At 36.2% G+C, this 19505-nt stretch overlaps 1 protein-coding gene across 1 annotated transcript; it reads right to left on the minus strand.

The window, feature by feature from the left end:
• Positions 381-9511, minus strand: LOC18784465 (protein TOPLESS). Its single transcript, XM_007214845.2, has 27 exons — positions 9278-9511; positions 8717-8853; positions 8425-8604; positions 8180-8293; positions 7935-8093; positions 7244-7421; positions 6955-7081; positions 6745-6854; positions 6488-6653; positions 6230-6339; positions 6049-6118; positions 5866-5939; positions 5675-5770; positions 5502-5597; positions 5285-5412; positions 4939-5173; positions 4689-4853; positions 4491-4595; positions 4185-4331; positions 3334-3444; positions 3052-3231; positions 2835-2963; positions 2657-2752; positions 2046-2234; positions 1785-1951; positions 744-1015; positions 381-623 (listed from the first exon to the last, which is right to left on the minus strand). Exons 2-26 carry the CDS (start codon positions 8794-8796, stop codon positions 808-810), a joined length of 3420 nt encoding a protein of 1139 aa, XP_007214907.1. The 5' UTR covers positions 8797-8853; positions 9278-9511; the 3' UTR covers positions 381-623; positions 744-807.

Raw genomic sequence — 19505 nt, forward strand, 5'->3', positions numbered from 1 at the left:
ACGCTTTTTCTATTGTCACGGTTTGACTTTTCGTCATAGATTTATGGGTGCATCCACATTTCTGCATATAAAGAAAGGGTTATGTCACGGAGACCACATTATTGTAACGCATTGTGTGCCACCCCCCTCTAATAGAGGAAGAGTCGGGCAAAACAAGTATGTCGCACCGCTATTAGACAAAGTGGTACACAATGTGATACAATAATGTTGTCTCCCTAGCATTTGCCTAGAGAAACCGAAATCTTAAAAAAGGGCAATATGGTACAATAATGTCGTCTCCCTACCATTTTCCTCAAGAGAAACCGGAATCTTAAAAAAGGGCAAAGGTCCATTAAGGTTAACATCCAACTAACAACAGCCAAGGTCAAAGAAAAGAAAACTGAGACAGCAACGGAAATTGACATAGAAAATTAATAAGAATTATATATTCATGATCAATTGGAAGACGAAAGCATAAGGGAGAAACATTAAACTCTTCCTTTCTGACGCAGAAAATAAATACATGATCATTGCCAATACTCCTACAGCATTTACCTTACTGATATTCTGAACCAACATGTTAAATCTACATATCTGCACATCATTCATTCCTTGAGTAAATTACATTGCATCAAGAACACAAACTGCAGCAATACATAACAACAATGTGTTAAAAAAAAACAAAGAACAAAAAGGCAAAAATGTGTCGAAGGAATATAAATACCACTCTTTGGAAAAATAGCAAGTAGTCAAATGCAAAATACCTATATTTGGAATGGGCCAGCAAGCCAAGCATGTAAAAGAACTTGTGCTCTGCCAGCCTTTTGATCATCTCTGTGCTTGATCTGACCCTGCAGTTCCAACTTGAGTAGCTGGCACACTGCTTGCTGACCCATTTTCAACGGGTGGAGGCACGCCCCATTTGCCTTCAGATTCGAGGGGCTCAAAGACGTGAACAGCACCATCCGATAGTCCTAATGCGAACTGATTTGGTTCTTGTGGATGTGCCGCAATCACGAGGGGCTGTACGTTATTGCTGCAAAAGGGGAAGCAAAGTGCTGGAGTCAAGAACTGTCAACACAGCTATCACAAACCTGGGAGGATTTAGATTTCCCAAACCGGTATCTTGACATTTATACAGAAAAGTAATCAAAGAGGCATGCTACAAATAGAATGACTGGTACAAAGATTTCCGTTTTTTTTTCGGTCTGAAGTCCAAAGATGATCTCCTTAGTTAAAGCAAAGATGCATGGATGAGTTAATGTCTGCATTTCGATATTGATTTCATCAAATGCGTAGTTAAAGCTCATATACCTATATATATTGGAAGAAAACTTCTGTGCTTAGAATGCATATAGAGATTATGACACTATTGTATGGTTGAAGCCTTGAAGACAAGTGTCGTTAAATTCTTATTCTATTAGGCTGTGTAAGCAACCAAATTTTGGGTTTTTATAGAAGTGGTAAATTAATCATACAAGTGGGGAGCTAAAATTGGTAATTTTTTCTTTAAAACATTACAAAGTTCAGTATTCGTTTCGTCATATGCAACAATTCTGAAGTTACATGATAAGCTTAAACCACCCTCCACCCAGGACGGGGCACAACCAGATTAATAAGTGTATGTTCCAAAACCTAACAGTAAAATCGTGTTTAAACTCTTGTTAAGCAAAATCAGGTTTAAACATATCCTGGACTTGTAAAATAATACTGAACAAGTACCACCCAAATTTAAATCTTGAAAAGCACAATTGAAATAAAGGTGGAAAGTCAGTTGAAGTTGGGCAACAGAATGAGGGAATTACCTGACATTAGCAGGAAGATAAACAGAAGGATTAATACGACATCGTAGTCTGAGATTTGCAGCACTAAACACACACACGGTTGCATCTAAAAAGCTGGCATATACAAGCTGGCTGTCGCATGAGAATGTTGCATGGGAAATTGGTGCAGCAGAATCACGTGGGACCCACTAAACAAGCAAGAGGAAAAGGAATTTAAATTTTAAAAAATACTTGGAAGGACACTCATAAATCTCCATGACATGCACCTAGAGACAAATGTACCTGCTTTACACATTCTAGTTTTGTTGTTTCATATATGGCAAGTTGAGTCTCATGCACAACCAAGAAGTGCATCTGGTCCTGATGAAACTGTACACGCGTGTCTGACTGTGAAGCTGTTGTTCTCCCAGCTGGAAGCTGCAAGAATCTGGACTTCTGCTTTTCCCATCCATCAGAATTCCATACACAAAGCTGAAGGAGAAAAAAGAAATAATAACCAAACTACTATTAGTTATTTCAGAATTACTTCACAAGGACCTGATTACATTTACAGAGAAATACTTTTGTCATGGTAATTCCAGATTTAACAATTGACCTAAACTTTTTAAGGAGAAAAATGGAGTCACTGGAAAGTTTAGCGAACAAGCTTGAATAGGAAAAATAAATGCATGTTGAATCAGAAACTAGAACACTGAACACACTTATAAAAAATAACTATTAATAAAAGGTCACACTTATAACAGTTAATTTGTTTTGAAGCCTATCAGAGAAATAATCTCACTTTGGTAATATAAGCATATTTGGGAGTTTGATTCAATTTCAGTCTACCGCAGAAGGAAAACCATATAAGAAAATATTAATTCAAGGTACAAAAGCTGATTAGGTTCTAATACCTGAGCATCTGCTCCTGATGAAACTAGCACATTTAGTACATGAGAGAATGCTAGGCCAGTTATTCTTTTAGAGTGACCTTTAAGCTTGCTCTTAACCTGCATCAGGAAAATTAAAACTAAATAATAGCCACCTCAAACAGCAGGTGCTGAGATAAATTGTCCACAGAGTACATCATACCTCATCTACACGCACATTATATATCTGAATAGTGGAATCATCCATTCCAATAGCTATAATATTGTTATCTTGAGGGTGGAAAGCAAGAAACGTTGCAGCAGGCGGTGGCGGCATGAAAGTTGTCATTGTCTGCAGTTGCCAACAAGAAATTTCAATGAGTACAATTAAAAAATATACATATGGAAAAATCGAGCTAACTACTCTGAAGGCGTGTTACCTTAAATGTCATCATATTGAATAGGGAAATCTTTCCACCAGATGCTGACATTACATAAGAATCATTCTTGGACAAAGCAAAGCAAGGAACAGCTTCTTCAGGACTTGTGTCAGCAATATCATTGGTCATTAGAATGCCACTAGAGGGTTGCCAGAGTTGAGGTGAAACACTAGCAGTTGCCTGCAGTGTACATCAGTTGTATTGATAATATGAAACTCATCTTTTAGATTTATTATGAAAGAACCACAAATGATTGATGGAAACTACTATGCATCTACACACCTTGCTAGCAGAGTTACGCTCACTCCTCTGCCATTTCCAAAGCAAATGTATGGCATTTGATGCTAATGCCAAAATGGCACTTCCTGAATTAGTATAGATTAACCTCGATATCTGAAAAACAAAATCAAGGAAGCTAATGAGAATATATTGAAGACAGAATGTGTCCCATTCAGAAATCCCATTGATACAGCATCATAAATGCAAATGAGAATTTAGACAGCCCATGTGTGAACCACTTTAAGTCCATGTGAACCCCACGGAAATGTAAATAGAAAGTTTCTTCTTTACATCAAGTCTTTCTAAGACCTGAATTAATTGACTCTTTAACAACTCTTGATAGTTACTCTTAGATTGACCCTTTGGGTTATTCATTTGTTTTATATTGACCAACCCTTTGCTCACCATAGACATTTCTCTTTGGATGAAAAGGAGCCAATGTCAAACTTGTGCAAACAACCTTAGTCTTAGGCTTCTAAAGAGGATGTTCTTTTTATAGCTAAGTTATTGCTGCTCCATGAAGTTGGCCTAATCACATGCTTTGATGTGTTTGATCAAAAGATCATATATGATTTCCATGTTTTTAAGTATGAAAAGACGAAATCACGGGAAGCACCATTCTGAAAATAAAATATTTCTTGTTCATATTTTAACCCCTATGAACAGAATTATCATTTAGAGCCAAGGTCATGGCCAAGAAAAAGGTCATAATGTTTTCCACACACAATGAATATAGTAAACTGTAGAACACAATGAAATATTTATGGTGCGATGAAGCAGGACCAGGGATATTATAAATCCATCAACATGACGTAAAATCTTCCAAGAATAAAGGCAGTTAGCATATATCATACCTTGGTCACTCTCATGTTTTCAGGTAGCCTCAAGGAACGACATTGAGAAGGTTCGTTGATTTCTGTGAGTTTCCAAATCTTCGATTTGTCATTGGATTCTTCAGCTATTCTAGGTTTCACATCCCCCAAGTTCCGAGCATCCCCATTCTGGTATGAATAATAGTTTGATTAATTAGAAGAATCATAACTGCAGGTATTTCAACTCTAAATACATACAAATAAAAGAAGCAATTTAAAATAAAAATGCATATGGAGCAAAGTAATGACGGTCCAATATATACAAAAGAAGATGCATATCCAACGAACCATTCCAGAAATAGAAACTGCAGATGCACTTCTGTCAGCCAGACCAGCACTGGTAGCAGCAGCTGCTGCTGCTGCTGCAGCAACTGAAATAGGGTTTATTGCAGGCTGAAAGAGGTCGAGTGTCAGCAAAAGCTAATTTAATAAAGGATAAGGTACCAAAAAAACTAATCATATGACGAAAAAGAAAAAAAAAACTACCTTCGTCACAACTTCAGAGGTCCTTGATGCATCGTAAGAAAGATGATTCTCAAATGTTCGTAACAATCGAATTCCATCTGCATTTGCCAATACTTTAATCCCATTCTCATTGGCAGAAACAGCCAAGAGACTGCCATCCTTGTTAAAGCGGATACGAGGGCTTGCCTAGGAATTAAGAAGGGTAAAGAAGATGAGCAACTACTATTTTAGATCGCTATTATTTCAATTTACTTGAAGGGAATGAACCTACTGGGAGGCCTCCATCAGCATCAACAGTTGTCAGAAGCTGAATATTGTCCATGTCCCAAAATTTAATAGAGAAATCATCACCAGCGGCCAAAAATCGGTTTTTAGTAGTATCGAATTGCACAACACCAAAAGAACGCTTGCGGAAGCCTTGATAGGTCCTCTTCACGGCCCCTTCACTTTCATTCCATTCAACAATATATGACTCACCATCTTTACTTGTCCCACATGAAAAGAGCCTGCAAAAATTCACCCACCACAAAAGGACAAAAAGTGAAAAGAATTAAATAATCAAATAGTCTGCCATCCGTCAAAATTTAAAGAAGCAACCCTGAGCTATGTATACTAACCTTGTACCATCAGCACTGTAAGCCATGGTTGTGCACCAGCGACCAGGAGCATCATAATCAACCCGAGATCCCAAATTGTCATACAACCAAGCCTTTATCTTTCCATCCAATGCTGTTGAAAAGATAAACTGAAGCACAAAAGTGAAAAATGAGCATCAGAAAAGGAGAGTGGGAACCAGAGACAGAATGGAAAGGTGTAATTTGTAAGAATGAAGACCTGAATGTTTTCCTTGTAGTGTGGGCAGACAGAATAAACAGGAGCCTCATGACCTTCAAAAGTATACTGTTTTGCACCAGTCGTAGCATCCCACACCTAAATTTATAAACGGAATCAGCAAGGAACAACGTTCTTCCAATTAGACAAGCAAACATGTTAGACAACTAAACAACCTTGATGGTCTTGTCATCCCCGCAGGTAATTACACAAAGCTGTTTATTGGGGTGGGAGAATGCTAGATCATTTACTCCACCAACATGAGCATCAATCTAGGACAGTAATTTCAGAGGTCAGCATCAGTACAGGAAACTCAGAGTATAGCAAAAAGTGGAAAAGAACTGAAAACAGTATCTTCAATATATACCTCTTTGTGCTGTCGTATATCGTCACCCCCATGATAAGAATATATTTGAACAATGTGCCTTGAGTAAGCAACACCTGTATTTGGATTGTAAATAATAAATAAATAAAGATCTAATTTACTACTTCAATAATTATAGTGTGCATATCACATTTACCACAGGTACTTCGATATTGTCAAGCTTACCAAATAAAGAACCATCAGGACTCCATATCACACGGTTAACAGATACGCCAGGATCCTTAACTAGAGCAGCCTGAATTTCATGAAGACATTTACCATTCAGTCAACCAAATAATACAACCATAGAAAATACAGAACAAAGTTTTTTTTGGTCATTTATGAACAAGGATAGAAGGGGAAAGACCTGCAGAGGCATTGAACATGAACTAAGATCCCAAACTTTGAAGTTCCTCAAAACTAGTCGCTCCCTAGATCCAACTTCCCACAGCCCTATGTCCCCCACATTAGTACCAACTGCAGCATCACAGGAAGAACAGTCAAACGTCAAAAGATATGAACAGAAAGCAACTAAGGGACAAACCAACTATCAAACAAGGCTCTACAGCCTGAAGGTCTGCAAATTTTTTTAAAAAAATTACAGAGCTACTGTAAAAACACAAACCAAGAAGCAGAGTCTGCTGTAAAGGATGAAAATCCATGCTCATGGGAGATGAACCCTGATTCAAAGTCCGTGTGACATTCTTTGGCAAGTCATCAGGTGCATTCAAAGCTTGACCATGACCATGACCCGGAAATGTTACCGGCAACATGTTAACAGGGAGATTTACCTGCTCAAAAGAACAAATACCAATAAAAGGTAAGCCAGGAAGAAGAAAACGATCATCGTTCAAAATTTGATCTATACAAATATGTGCATACTTCAGAAGACAGCCCCATGGGTCTTGTTCTTTTAGATACATGATCAGAATCCCCAGACGGGTACTCTACAGAAGGATTAGTTGGGGGAGTCCTTGGATGTTTCAAGGCAGCTGCACAATGTAATGAAACACCTCAATCAGAACCATTCAACCATGTCATCAGCATCGTGATAAAACTAAGAGCCTCAGTAGTAACAAAAGGATATCTTACCTGTAATTGATGGAGCACCAAGACCAATAGCTCCTCCTTCAGAAGCAGCTGGATGAGTAACAGTGGAAGGATTAGACATCCAACCTGCAAGAGGTATTGGAACTGGGGCTGGTGTAGGTTGAAAAGGCTGAAATGCAAAGCCAAACAAATCAATAAGATCTTTATAACAACATAATTTTATTTCTTTTCTTTCTAAACAAAAGGGAATGTTTAATTCCACACAAGAAGTATTTTTATTACAAGAGTTGCTACTTTAGTAATATATCGCCAGTTAAGCTAGATTACCCACCCCATGTGCACCTAGTGGAGGAAATCCTCCGGCTTTTGGTAAGGATCCAAGCAGTGGATTGTTTGCAGGTGATGGAGCCCGCGCACCGTTCGGTTGTCCACACGAGTGATCCACAAAAAGAGTTTTTATATCTGGATTTGGTCTTGGGTTCTTACAAAGCTGATGCTGCCAATTTAAGCTTTAATTTGCAGAAAGAAAATTAGTTACCCTCAGCACAACCAGAAAGTCCAAAATTTTCACAAGTAATAGTTCATAGTGTGTAAAACTACTTAGACACCGTTCACCCAAAAAGAAGAAAAAAATGTGACACCACAAGCTGGAACAAGCAGTGATGTGCTAGTGTCAATGCAGAATCTCCAAAATTGGTTCACAGCACATGTTTTAGGCATTGCAAGAAAGTTGTTGATTTCTTCTGCATTTTTTTTTGTCAAGTTTGATGATTTCTTCTTTGTCTCCACAGCACTCAATGTCATAACCAACTTTTTGAATAGCAACAATGATAATGTAGTTAACAATACAATTTTGTTCTATGAACTTGATGAAATTTCATTCTGAACGCCATGGAAGACAAATGCACTCACTCCATACATGAAAACATTAAAATAAGATCACCACTTGCAACAGCATCCATAAGTCACTGAAGTGCACAGCTAATCTTATCCAACTGAAGTCGCGGTTTCAGAGAAATTACCTTTGGTTAATGAGAGTCCGCAGTCTCGAATTTTTGAGGTTGGGGAATTGCAATTTATCACGGAATAAGGGATTTGCTTCAATCAGTTTCTTAAGTTCAACCAGCATAATTGCCCTGGCAGACTTTGTATCTCCGTACTTGGATAGTTGTTCATTCTCCCTATAATGCAAGATACCATTTTTCAGTGCATGATGCTACAACTGGTGTTCGACTAAGATTTTATTCATATAACACAATTCTCATACCTAAAATTTTCCAATGTCAAGAGCTGGGTGATTTCCTTGAAAAGTTCTTCATTGAATGTGGCAAAAACCTTTAAATCCTTTACTAGTATATCCACAGCTTTGGACCGATCATGCCTATTAAAGTCCAAACAGTCTCATTTATATGCAATCCAACCACAGAATTCCTCAATGCAGACAAAAATTTCCCATGAAAGTTATGGTTGCAATAAGAGAACTGAACTGAAAGTGAAACATAATAAGCTTACTTGTCCAATGCCTCAAGATACTTCTGTTTCCGTATCTCAAAAAAGATTTTCATGGAATACCGGTTATCGTCCACTTTAGTGAATCCGGACAGGTACTTCTCAACTTCATCCCAATTACCATTATGCACCTCATCCTCAAAATATTTCATATTGAAGAAAAACCCAGATTCCTGCTCCAGCCTATTTACATCAAAATGCAATTAATGACGCAGTATCAGTACACAATCAGCAAGTATAAAAATAAAAACTCATTAATTAAAAAATTTTAAAATATATATAGAAGGTAGCCCACTTGTGTACAGTCTCTTTGAATTTTTCCTCATCTAGGAACTGTAAGATCAGGAACACAAGCTCCCTGCTGAGAGAAGACATCTTGACCCCTCGTCTTTGATTCCAGAACCAGAAATATCACTAAGCTTATAACTAGATCTGCAAAAATAAAATAATATTATAAATCAAATCAATATGAAAAGGGTCAACTTAAATAGCCCAAAACTCAAAATAAAATTAAAAAATTAAAACAAACAGCCAGCAAAAATTCAAAAGGTGCATACCCAGAACTAGATCATACGACTAAAACACCATTTTTACCAATTATTCCAGAAATTTGACTACACATCGACATAAAATTCAGGTTTTTTATTTTAAAAAAGTCATAAAAATATTAACTTTTTTTAGGATCAAAGAGGCAAAGAAAGCAGCTTTAAGGCCCATGTAGAATCGAAGATGCAAAAGAAAAAGGTATAAATGAGCAAACCCCAAAGAAAATATCAACCCAAAAATACCCACCAAAAAAAGGACTTTAAAAGAAATTAAAAGTTAGAGATTCCAAAACAGAGCGAGAAGCTCTCACCTTGAGAACCAAATCAGAACAAACAACCACACATCCAGAAGACGAAGAAGAGAGAGAGAGAGACAGAGACAGAGACAGAGCTCAGAGAAAGCTTTCTCTCTCTAGAAACTTATAGTAAACTCTCTTTCTCTCTCCAGAAATTTTTGTATTTATATATATATAGAGAGAGAGAGAGAGGAGACATTAAACTTGCAGAAATGGGTGATTTTTATAGGAGGCGACAGATAAGGAGGATGATAAGTACTTCTGCTTATCAGCTCCTAAAGCAATAGGTTATGGTAGCTTATGATAGGTACTCTTGATATGTCGATGAACTTATAAATAGGTACAAATGGAGACGGGTCCCACTTAGCCGGCTACATTTGTCGAGTTCATCGGCGCGGAATCTGTAGCTGACAACTGTCCTTCAGCTAATATAGAACCAGAGCCAGAGAAATACTCAACTACTTCCCCGTTCAGCCTACAAAGGCAATATATACCGTTGGATTCATCTAAGAGTATTGACCAGGAAATTTTAAGATATATCGACGGCTATAATTCAACTAAAGCCCAGCCGAAAAGAAGGTGGAAAGCGATTTTTACTACCATCAGATCCCCTCAATTAAACGACAGGCTTTCTGGACGGTCTCCAAAAATGTTCACCCTCAGATTTTGGTAGTTATTACAGAGCATGCCACTAGGCCACTCCCGGTACTTATTTATATCACGTGATACAGTGAGACAGGACATGATTGCGATATGAGATATGAAGTTGCGAAGGAGTTGTTAATCTTGGGGGCGATAAAATGCGGATCGTATCGCGTTATATCGGGATTTGGTTTGAAATTTATTGTGGCAATAATTTAATTGATGGATGGTTATCGAAGATAATGATATAATAAAAGGTGCGGTTTGCTAGTCGTGACGTGGGGTTTTGTCCATCTCAGTCTCAGGAGTACGTAGACCACTAAAGCATCAACTATTTTAAACAAGGAAAATGTCAATCTAAGCATGCCGTCTCTTTCTCTTTCCTCTTTTTTTTTCTTTTCAGAAAATTATATCTGACACCACACAACACACACCATCATGCATGTAAGAAAACAAAATTATCAAATTAAAATATATTTGTATACATATATATATATAAATTCTATTTGAAACTACAGGGTGTGATGTGGTTGACAAACCGTTATCTTTAATTGGCAAATTACTTGGTGTTTTAATAACAAAGATTCGAAACCCGTTAAAAGAACTTTGTGATCATGAGCAAGCCAAATTCCAAACAGAAATTAATCACACTCTTCAAATGTGAAGACACCTCGTATTATTTATTTTAAAAAAATTATATCTGAAAGAAAGGCCAATGAGTAGATAAATAAATTTTTAAATTTTTAAATTTTTTTATTAAAAAAAAAAGAAGGTCAAAAGTCTCACGCGCTGTTGTTGGCCGTGGTGTGCACGAGACACTCGGCAGAGAAACAAAAGAAATTTGGCGTATGCGCTGTGTCAGGTGGGCTCTTTTTTTTGCTTTTTTTTTTTCCCTCGTACAACTCTTCTACAGTTCAACTGCGGTCACAGTTTTCCATGGCGCAGTGTTTGTTGTGGCCCTGACTTTGGACTTCAATTTTGGAATAATTTCCTAGCGATTTCCAGCTCATAATTTCATTTTATTATTTTATTTTGGCATGCACTGTCGGCCTTTTCTTTCGGTTGGATACCCATATCCACATATGAGAATGCCATCAAATGATGAAATTCGGAGCCTTTCCAAACCAAGAACCAGCCTTTCCTAATGTGTAAACAAAACCGCGCAAGAAAATGAGTTACACAAATACAAATTTTTAGACATATGTAAAGAGAAATTATGTCTTTTCTGAATACAAGCGATATTAAAAGATGGGAGAATCAAAAATAAAATTTCGGATACAAGAGTAATTATTTCTAAATAAAAATATAGCAATTCCCCAATTATTTTTCCCACAAAAGGTTCATATATGTCTTTAATATGAATCTTCTATCATTTGAGGAAAAAAATTTGCACAAAACTTACTATGATGAACCTAGCCCCCATTGATCTTCCTTTTCGTTTCCTTCGTCAAAGACCTAAGCTTGGTTGGATTTATTTTTTAATTTTTGGTCAAGAACTTTGATTGATTGAGACGCCATAAAATTGATTAAGAAAAGGAAAGGTGTTGGTAATGCCAAGGAAACTCATTACACATTAAAGAAACTCATCTTGAAAGAGACCATTTATCCGTACGGCTTGTTTTTTTGTTTCAGTTAAACACAAGAAAACAAGTATGAAAGGAAACCGACAATGACCCTTGTATTTTTTACTCTCGCAGCTCTTACACAAATTAAGCCGTTTTGTATGGTTAATTTTACATGTGAAAAATTATAGATACAATGAATGTGCAATTTCTTTTTTCCTAGAAATTTGTGCACAGATTATAATATAACGGTTCTTTTTACTATAAGCGATAGTTCAAATTATAAGGGAGAGAGGTTTTTAACACACACTACCAATGTGTTATGAACATTTGAACCTAAGATCACTGATTTGCAAGTCAAAACTTTTTTTCAAAAATCCTAATAAATTGCGTACTATAATTGAACATAAGATCACTGATCACAATAGTAGAGCACTATAATTGACTAAAAGCAATTGGTTCTTTTAGTATTATTTTGAGCGTAACGAGATAGATAATTCGGAAATCCTAATAAATTGCGCGTGTGACCGTCGGATGCAGTCTCTAGCCTAAGATCCGAAACCAAATTAGAGATTAAAATGAGACACGCGTAAAGTTGAAGAAGCATTAATGTGAACTTAACCCTAGTTATGTATAGTGGCTTTCACGTAGCATATGTGACAGCTCGGCCAGCTTTTTGACAAGGGTTTGGCGACAAGTCACTTTCCCCCGCTACTAATTTCTTTTTCTTATTCGATGACATGTACGTTTTTAGACAAAAGAAAAACAAAAAACGAGATGCATATTTTATAGGGGCAACTAGCAAGAGAGAGTCAAGATTTAGATCACCAGATGCCGAAATTTTCCAAACCAATTTCTCCCATGAATATCGTGAGAAAATGATTCATTTTCACAGAACGTTGGTTCCTTCTCCTTCAATCCTTTGCCTCTCCTTTTCCTAGTGGTCAGTTGTCAGTGAGAGAGTAGCCCACTGGGTCGGTTTTTTTTATTGGGAAAGTGGTGATCCTCTCTATCAATGACTTTTTCTATTTTTTTCATTTTTTTATTTTTTCATTTGTTGGATAAAGACTAATCTCTGGCCAGTTTGGGTCCACGGCTCAGGAGGATTTGTTTAAAAATAATAATGTAATGTAACATGTTTTGCTAAAGCAAAAGAATATAATATTATTGTGACAATAATATGGTCTTTTTGCCTTTGCATTATGCAAGAGAGCGATGCTCGCGTAAACCCTAACACTACCCTAGCCCGCCCTCCCCAAACCCTTTTGTTTTTTTTGGGTATGGCCATGGTCCCCTACCTTTTTCACATTCAGTACCATTATTCAGTATGCTACCACAACAATAACGTTTTACTTAAACATGATTAAAACATGATAACACATTCGTTGGGCATGTAGCAGAGCTGTTTTCTTCCTAGGTTAGGCCCTAATCATTGGGTCATACAAAGATTTACCTAACCATTTCAGTTTCATAAATTAAATTTCAAGTTATATATATCACACACGTATACATACGAAGTAGTTCATTATGATGTTTGCATCATAAACGGTGAGTGACCATTCCCAAGAGCAAATCCACAAGGGGAGTCATAGGGGTCGAACGACCATTTGGCAACCATGGAAATAGGCTTCTTTTTTTTGAAAGGCCTGAGGAGGAAGAAGAAGGCTGTGTTGGGAAGAAGAGAAGCTACGCAGTAGCTTCTTCTAATTTTTTTTTTCTTTTTAACAACTTGGGCAAAACGAAACAACATCCTTTTGACTTAGACAAATTTTTTTTTTCAAATGACCTGGCCAAAACAAAGTCATTTTGGCCTAAGTTATAAATTTTAAAATAATTTAAATAATTTAAAAAATAATAATAATAAAAAGCAACCATCCAGCATCCCAAAACAAAACCCACCCACCCGATATCAATGAACCCCTCCAAAACTCAATTTTCTATTATCTCCTCTAACCCCAATCTCCCCAAACCCCTCAAACTCCATCTCCTCCCTTGCCTACATGGTAAGTTTCATTTTTCTAGCTAAAGATACATATATGAGAGAATTGAGGAAGAAAGGAGGGAGACAAAATAGAGGAGGAAGGGAGGATGAAGAAATGAAGGAGAATGTTTGAAACAATAAAAACTATTTGAAATTTCTTTTAGTTTTAAAATTGGTTAACTGTTATTGGCAATTAAAAAGGTCCTCAGACACTCCCCCAAGTGAAATTCTACCCTTATCTTCTTTTTTTTTCGGAGAAAATATTCTCCCCTTATCCTATTATAATAAGGGAGTGCATGATATTATGATAATTGTTTTTGAGTGCCAATAATAATTTCATTTGGCCATATTTGGTGGCTCAAACTATACTGGACAATTTCAATTAGATTGTACAAGTGTCCTGATTGCTGTTTGGTGGACTTATAAATGTGGGATTGGACTTCTTGAATTGGACAACACTCCAACATATTTCAAGGACGAACCTAGGTGATGGTTAACCTAGGCTATAAACCAGGTGTATTTTATTATTATTTTTGTTATAGTTATATATAAGTTTTAGGGTTTAGCTCAGTCCAAAACTAACAGTCCACCCATAAGGTAAATCTAGCCCACCTCATTTTGAAATCCTGGATTGTGTTTTACAATAAAATGTTAACACGGTGAGACTCATAAAAATTGAGTTGGACTCAAACCCTCTCTAGTCAAAGCCAAGCCAATGTTTAGTTTTCATTTTATATGAGCATTTTCATTACATTTTGTCCTTCCTCTACCATTCCTTCCTCCTTTTTCCTCCCTCTTTTATTCTTCTTTTGGATTCTTTCTCTCATATAGTTTTCTTTCTTCTATCTTAAACTTAGAACTTAATCTCATTAGCTCGCCCTCTCTCTCTCGCAGTAGAAAAAAAAAAAAAAAATCCTAGCCCTCCACACCCTTCAACTCCACATCAAGCGGGGAGGTGGTCTCTGCCCCTCCTCCCCTACCCCCCAAAAGAAAAAAACAATCTCCCCTCTTTTTTCCTCCTCTCTCAACCCTTTTTTTTTTTTTTTTCTCTTCTTGGTTTTTCTTTTTTTGTTTATGGTTGTAGGTTTTTCTAGTTTGGTTGTTTTTTTACTCAGTGTTGTAATAAGAGTTGTCAGTGGTGCTCTCTATCCAGGCGGAGGTGGCGATGTCAACATCAATGGGGTAGCAGCGGTTGCTATGCTAATTTGTAGTAGTTGTTGTTGTTGAAGCAGTCACCACGAAACATCATTGTCGCCACCCTTTTTTGCCCACATACACAAGGTTTTGGCTACAATTCATAGTTTGGAGTTACAACAATGGAAGTTGACGATTTGTGTGGGGTTTAGCTAGTATAGCGTTATGGGTCTCTTCGGTTGTCGGAGATGATGTGGAGTGGTGATCATATTTCTTTGTTTGTTTTAGTCTATTAAGTATTAGAAGTTTACTGTAATTTATTTTAATTCTCATGAACTCTTTAGAAGTTTGCTTTGTATTCTTGTTTTCAGCTGCGATACAGATCTGTCGTTTCTGTCTTTGCGTGGTGGATCTATATTGTTAGTCTGAGTACATGCTCTTCGGGTTATTGAATTATGGGTTTGAGTATTTGTTAGTTTATGCGTAATTCTTTCCAGATCAAACCAACATGTTGTTGTATTTGGTCACTGGATATGTTGTAACTATTTCGGTACTTTTGTGGCTTTGTACTATGTTCTGTTTCATCAATAAATAACATCCCTTTTTCCATAATTATAAAAAATAAAAAATAAAAAAACTAGAACAAAAACTTATAAATTAGTAATTAATAATTAATAATCACAAAATAATGAGCAAACGGGCCGTAAGAGTATAAGAGAAGAATAATTAAGGTTGCATCTACTTTTACAAGTATGAACCATGATGAAGATTTTTCAACCAATGGGAGGATGGAATCTGAGCTGTACAAGTATGAACCATAATCTGAAGAGTGGGTCCTAAATTCACAACTCTTAAAAAACACCTACTCCCTCAGGCACTTTGAAACCCTGTCGGTGACTGCCCAGTGCCACAGTCTTTGATTTGCTCTTCGAATCCAAGCCGGTCATCCCATCCGGTTCGGAAACGTCATGTTCATGCCCCGCACCAATGACCTACTGCCACGTCATTCAACTAACCTCAACTAGAAAGAATGCCCCTGAAGCTTCCCCGAAATTACATATATTTCTGTACTGTGACTTTGTAGACTTGTAGTTGTTGTTGACAAACGAACGAGGGACGAAAGATTCACAGGCTGAGCGTGACATCCAGCGAAGGATATATTAGGATTTAACCCCACGCTTGGTTATGCGTGACAACCACGCTCTTCATATAGCTGGCGCTGGTCTTGTCCTTTGTCTTTTATATATCTCTTTAGTTTTTTTGGTGCTGGTTGACAAACACATTCTTTTTGAAGAGGACCATGCATTAACTACGTTAGTGGTCGCTGGTCTAATTGACATACGTGGCCATCCTTTTATTTTTCTTACAACATAAAAAATTAAATTTAAAAAAAATTGTAGTTGAAGTGGTTTTTTTATATAAAAATTATGGGATTGTTTTCATAATTCAATAAAAAAAATCACTAATCACAGATAGTCAATATAAACTAGCAATAAATAGTCATTACAATAACGGAATGACCTAACATCAAAATTATGACAATACGGGGCTCCTACACTAACGATCATACATGATCGAAGAGACTCTGGTATAGACATCCTAATTAAGATTGCAAACTCAAAACAACAAAAAAATGAAAAAAAACCAAGCCATAACAATACAAATAAAACTCTCAAATAAGAGAGGTGGAAAGCTCTCATAAAAGAGAGGTGAAAAACTATCACAAAAGTAGAGGTGAAAACTACACAGAAAACTCAAAGGTTCTCTACGACTTATTCCAAACATGAAGAAATCGCAAAAAGGATAGTGGTAGAGATTTGATGTCAAAAAGCATGTGGAGATTTGATACCAAGAAGCGTACGCTTGTGATGAGTGGAGGAAAATTATAACAAAATGAAGACAAATAGGGGAAACATTTTGTCTCTAAAATGGAGAAGATAGGAGAAGGGAGGAAGGGAGAAGGAGAGAGGGGAGGAAGAACAGTGACTTCCTCCCCCTTTCTAGTGAAAACAGCTCTAAAGCGTGTTTTAGGACATAGGAAGCTAGTTCGGAAAGATAAGCTAACTCTTATTTAAAATAACTCAAGTGATTAAAAGCATTATACTAAACTGTTTTACTTAATTGACAAGTTAAATTACTATATACGTACCCACTTAATTGGGTGGCTGATTATTGAATAATTACCTATCGTGCATGCATAAAAAACTTAATTTAAGAAAGAGAGAAGGATTTCATGAACCCGATTCATGTAAGTTTTTTCTCCATCATGCGTGGCTTAGTTACTATAGCTAGGAATCTAGCATCTCTCTTTCCAATATGAACACGTTTCTTATCTTAAAAGGAGGCAATGCATGTTCAGCAAAATGAAGTCCTGGGCTAGCACTTCATTTGTGACATGTTATGGGGTTGACTTAAAGGATGTGCAGTGCTCAAGGGGATGAATTTTTGTATGCGACGGTTGTTTAATATTTTCCATTTTCTTCTCATAACATGTAGTAGATAGTACCATATAACCAATTTTTCTAAAGTAGGTAAAGTGATGTTTGAACTAAAGCATTTTCAAAACCTCTCCAACTAATGACATGTGATACATTTTTGGGTATGACTATAATCATGTGACATGGTGTTATTATCACGTAATATGATATGAGTGGACGAAGTTTATATTAGATTATTAATAAATATATATATTTCGTCAACGGGGTATAGTCCAATGAAAAATAACCTTAATTTGCAGACAAGTAGTCTTAGGTTCGAATTCCAAAAGTACGTTGAGAAATCTCCCTCATCTTGTAGTTTAGACTATCGCTTATTTTAAAAATAAAATATACACGTATAAGTAAATTGATAACACCACGTAACAATATTATTAAAAAAATCGTAGAAGTGGTCAAGTTCGGAGTCCCATACACGTGGTCCCATTTATGACAAGGCACAAGACTTGAGCCCTTGAATGAGAATAAAACAAAGGCCATATTCTCTTGAGTGGGAGAGAAAGAGAAATAAAACGAGAAGATTAAGATCTAAACCTCAAGTAATAAGAAAAGACTAGGGCGAATAGTACTAGGAAATTCTCTATCGGCTTGTCTTTGTCCCATTGTCTCACGTACAAGTCTTTTTCTTAGCATATACTCCATTGGCTTGTCTTTCTCTTCCTTGTTTCTTACATAATGCCATATGAGTCATTACATTAAGACTCCCATATCTCATTTCTTACCTTTTCTGTCAAAACCAAAAAAGACGTTGCTTTGGAATTAGGTTCCTGGCCATAGTGCATGATGGCTACACCCAAATGAGTCTTGAGAGCATTTATCTAATTATATTACTTAATTATTGATCCACCTTAAACATTTTTTTATTATTATCTTTCCTATGTTAGTCACAAATGACGTCAACGTAACATAGGAAATGCGTGAACATATTCAAATATGAATAAATGAAACACTACATCAGTTCGAATTCAAGATTTTGAAATTTATTTTAGTTTTCCTAGTATTATCTTCTTCTTTTGTTTTTGTTTTGTTTCCGTTTTGTTTTTTGGCCAAAATTAGGAAGATTTTTTTACACACACTGCTAATGTGTAATGAGATTTCAAACCTGACACTACTAGTCAACAAGTGTCCAATGGTCACTGAATAAGTATTTATTTATTTATTATATTTTTGGGAATAAGAAAAGAGTGGTTGTGCTATACCCGATCCCAAACTAAGAAAAGGAGAATTTTCTAGGTCATTTTCCACAGCCCACAAAACTATTTTAGCCCAACCCATATGAAAATCATCCCTCTATCCATGGGTAGGTCGTTATCAGCGGGTGAAGGTCAACTTTGTTTTTGCCAATTACCACCATCCATATCTTATCATGTGATCAAGTCAATTGGAACAAAAGAATAAATACCATTTTCTGCATGTTCAATTTATAATATTTGCCAATAACAGTTTAATTTAATGAAATTCAATCTCCACTTTATTGTGGAAGTTCTTGTTTTGAATCTCATTCATATATAACAATTGTTGAAAAAATAATAATAATAAAAATTAGTTAATTTGTACACATGCATGACAAAGTGTTTGGATTCTTTAGTTTCAAATTTTCTTTTTGGTAGTGATATTGTGTTTATAAATTGATGTCATTTCATATTATATGCTCTTTTCCTCTCTCCATAATACTCGTATGGGTTTTAAATTTAAATCCAAACTGGAAAAGTTTTATAAATTTTAAACTCGAAAGGTTTATTTATTTATGTATTGACAAAGTCAGATTCAAAACGGGTTGAGGGATTGAACTTAAGTGAAAGAAGACAGACACAATACCTTAATCAACTAACCTAATCCACTTCTATAAAATGCTATTCAAACAATGCCGTTTCAAACATAAATACAGTATCATATTCACAGAAAGTATAGGTACAAGATTATATTACGATAAGGACATCCTTGGTCATCATCACGAAGGAGGAGGTAAGTAACTTTTCTACAATTATCTATAAAAGTTTCTATAACCAAAAAAAAAAAAAAAAAAAAGCCTTTTGTGGCCCTTTCTTCTTCTCAGTTCTCATCCTTATCTTACTTTTTTATTTGAATATTTTATGCAATGCCCTCACAATTGTCCTTTTTAGGTAGGGACAAATTTATGATAAAGCCACCGTCCTCGAATTGCTTCTCCCTGGATTGAATTTGAACTGGTGCATGCATCGTATATATAAATGGGGAGGGATGGTTGTGAAATGTGAGTTTCAGGTCGACTGGCTGTATTGCGAAATATGAGTTGCATACGGTCAGTTAGTGACTTTAATCTAGTTTTCCAACCATTACTTATTGTGTAACCTAACTTACTTGATTCTCCATGTATTTCTCTTTTCTTGATGGCCTTGTCCCTTTTAAGAGTTTAGTAATTGCACTCTATAGTAGATTGCAACCTTAGG

Source organism: Prunus persica, chromosome G3 (genome assembly GCF_000346465.2).
Source record: "Prunus persica cultivar Lovell chromosome G3, Prunus_persica_NCBIv2, whole genome shotgun sequence".
NCBI classification, from domain to species: Eukaryota; Viridiplantae; Streptophyta; class Magnoliopsida; order Rosales; family Rosaceae; genus Prunus; species Prunus persica.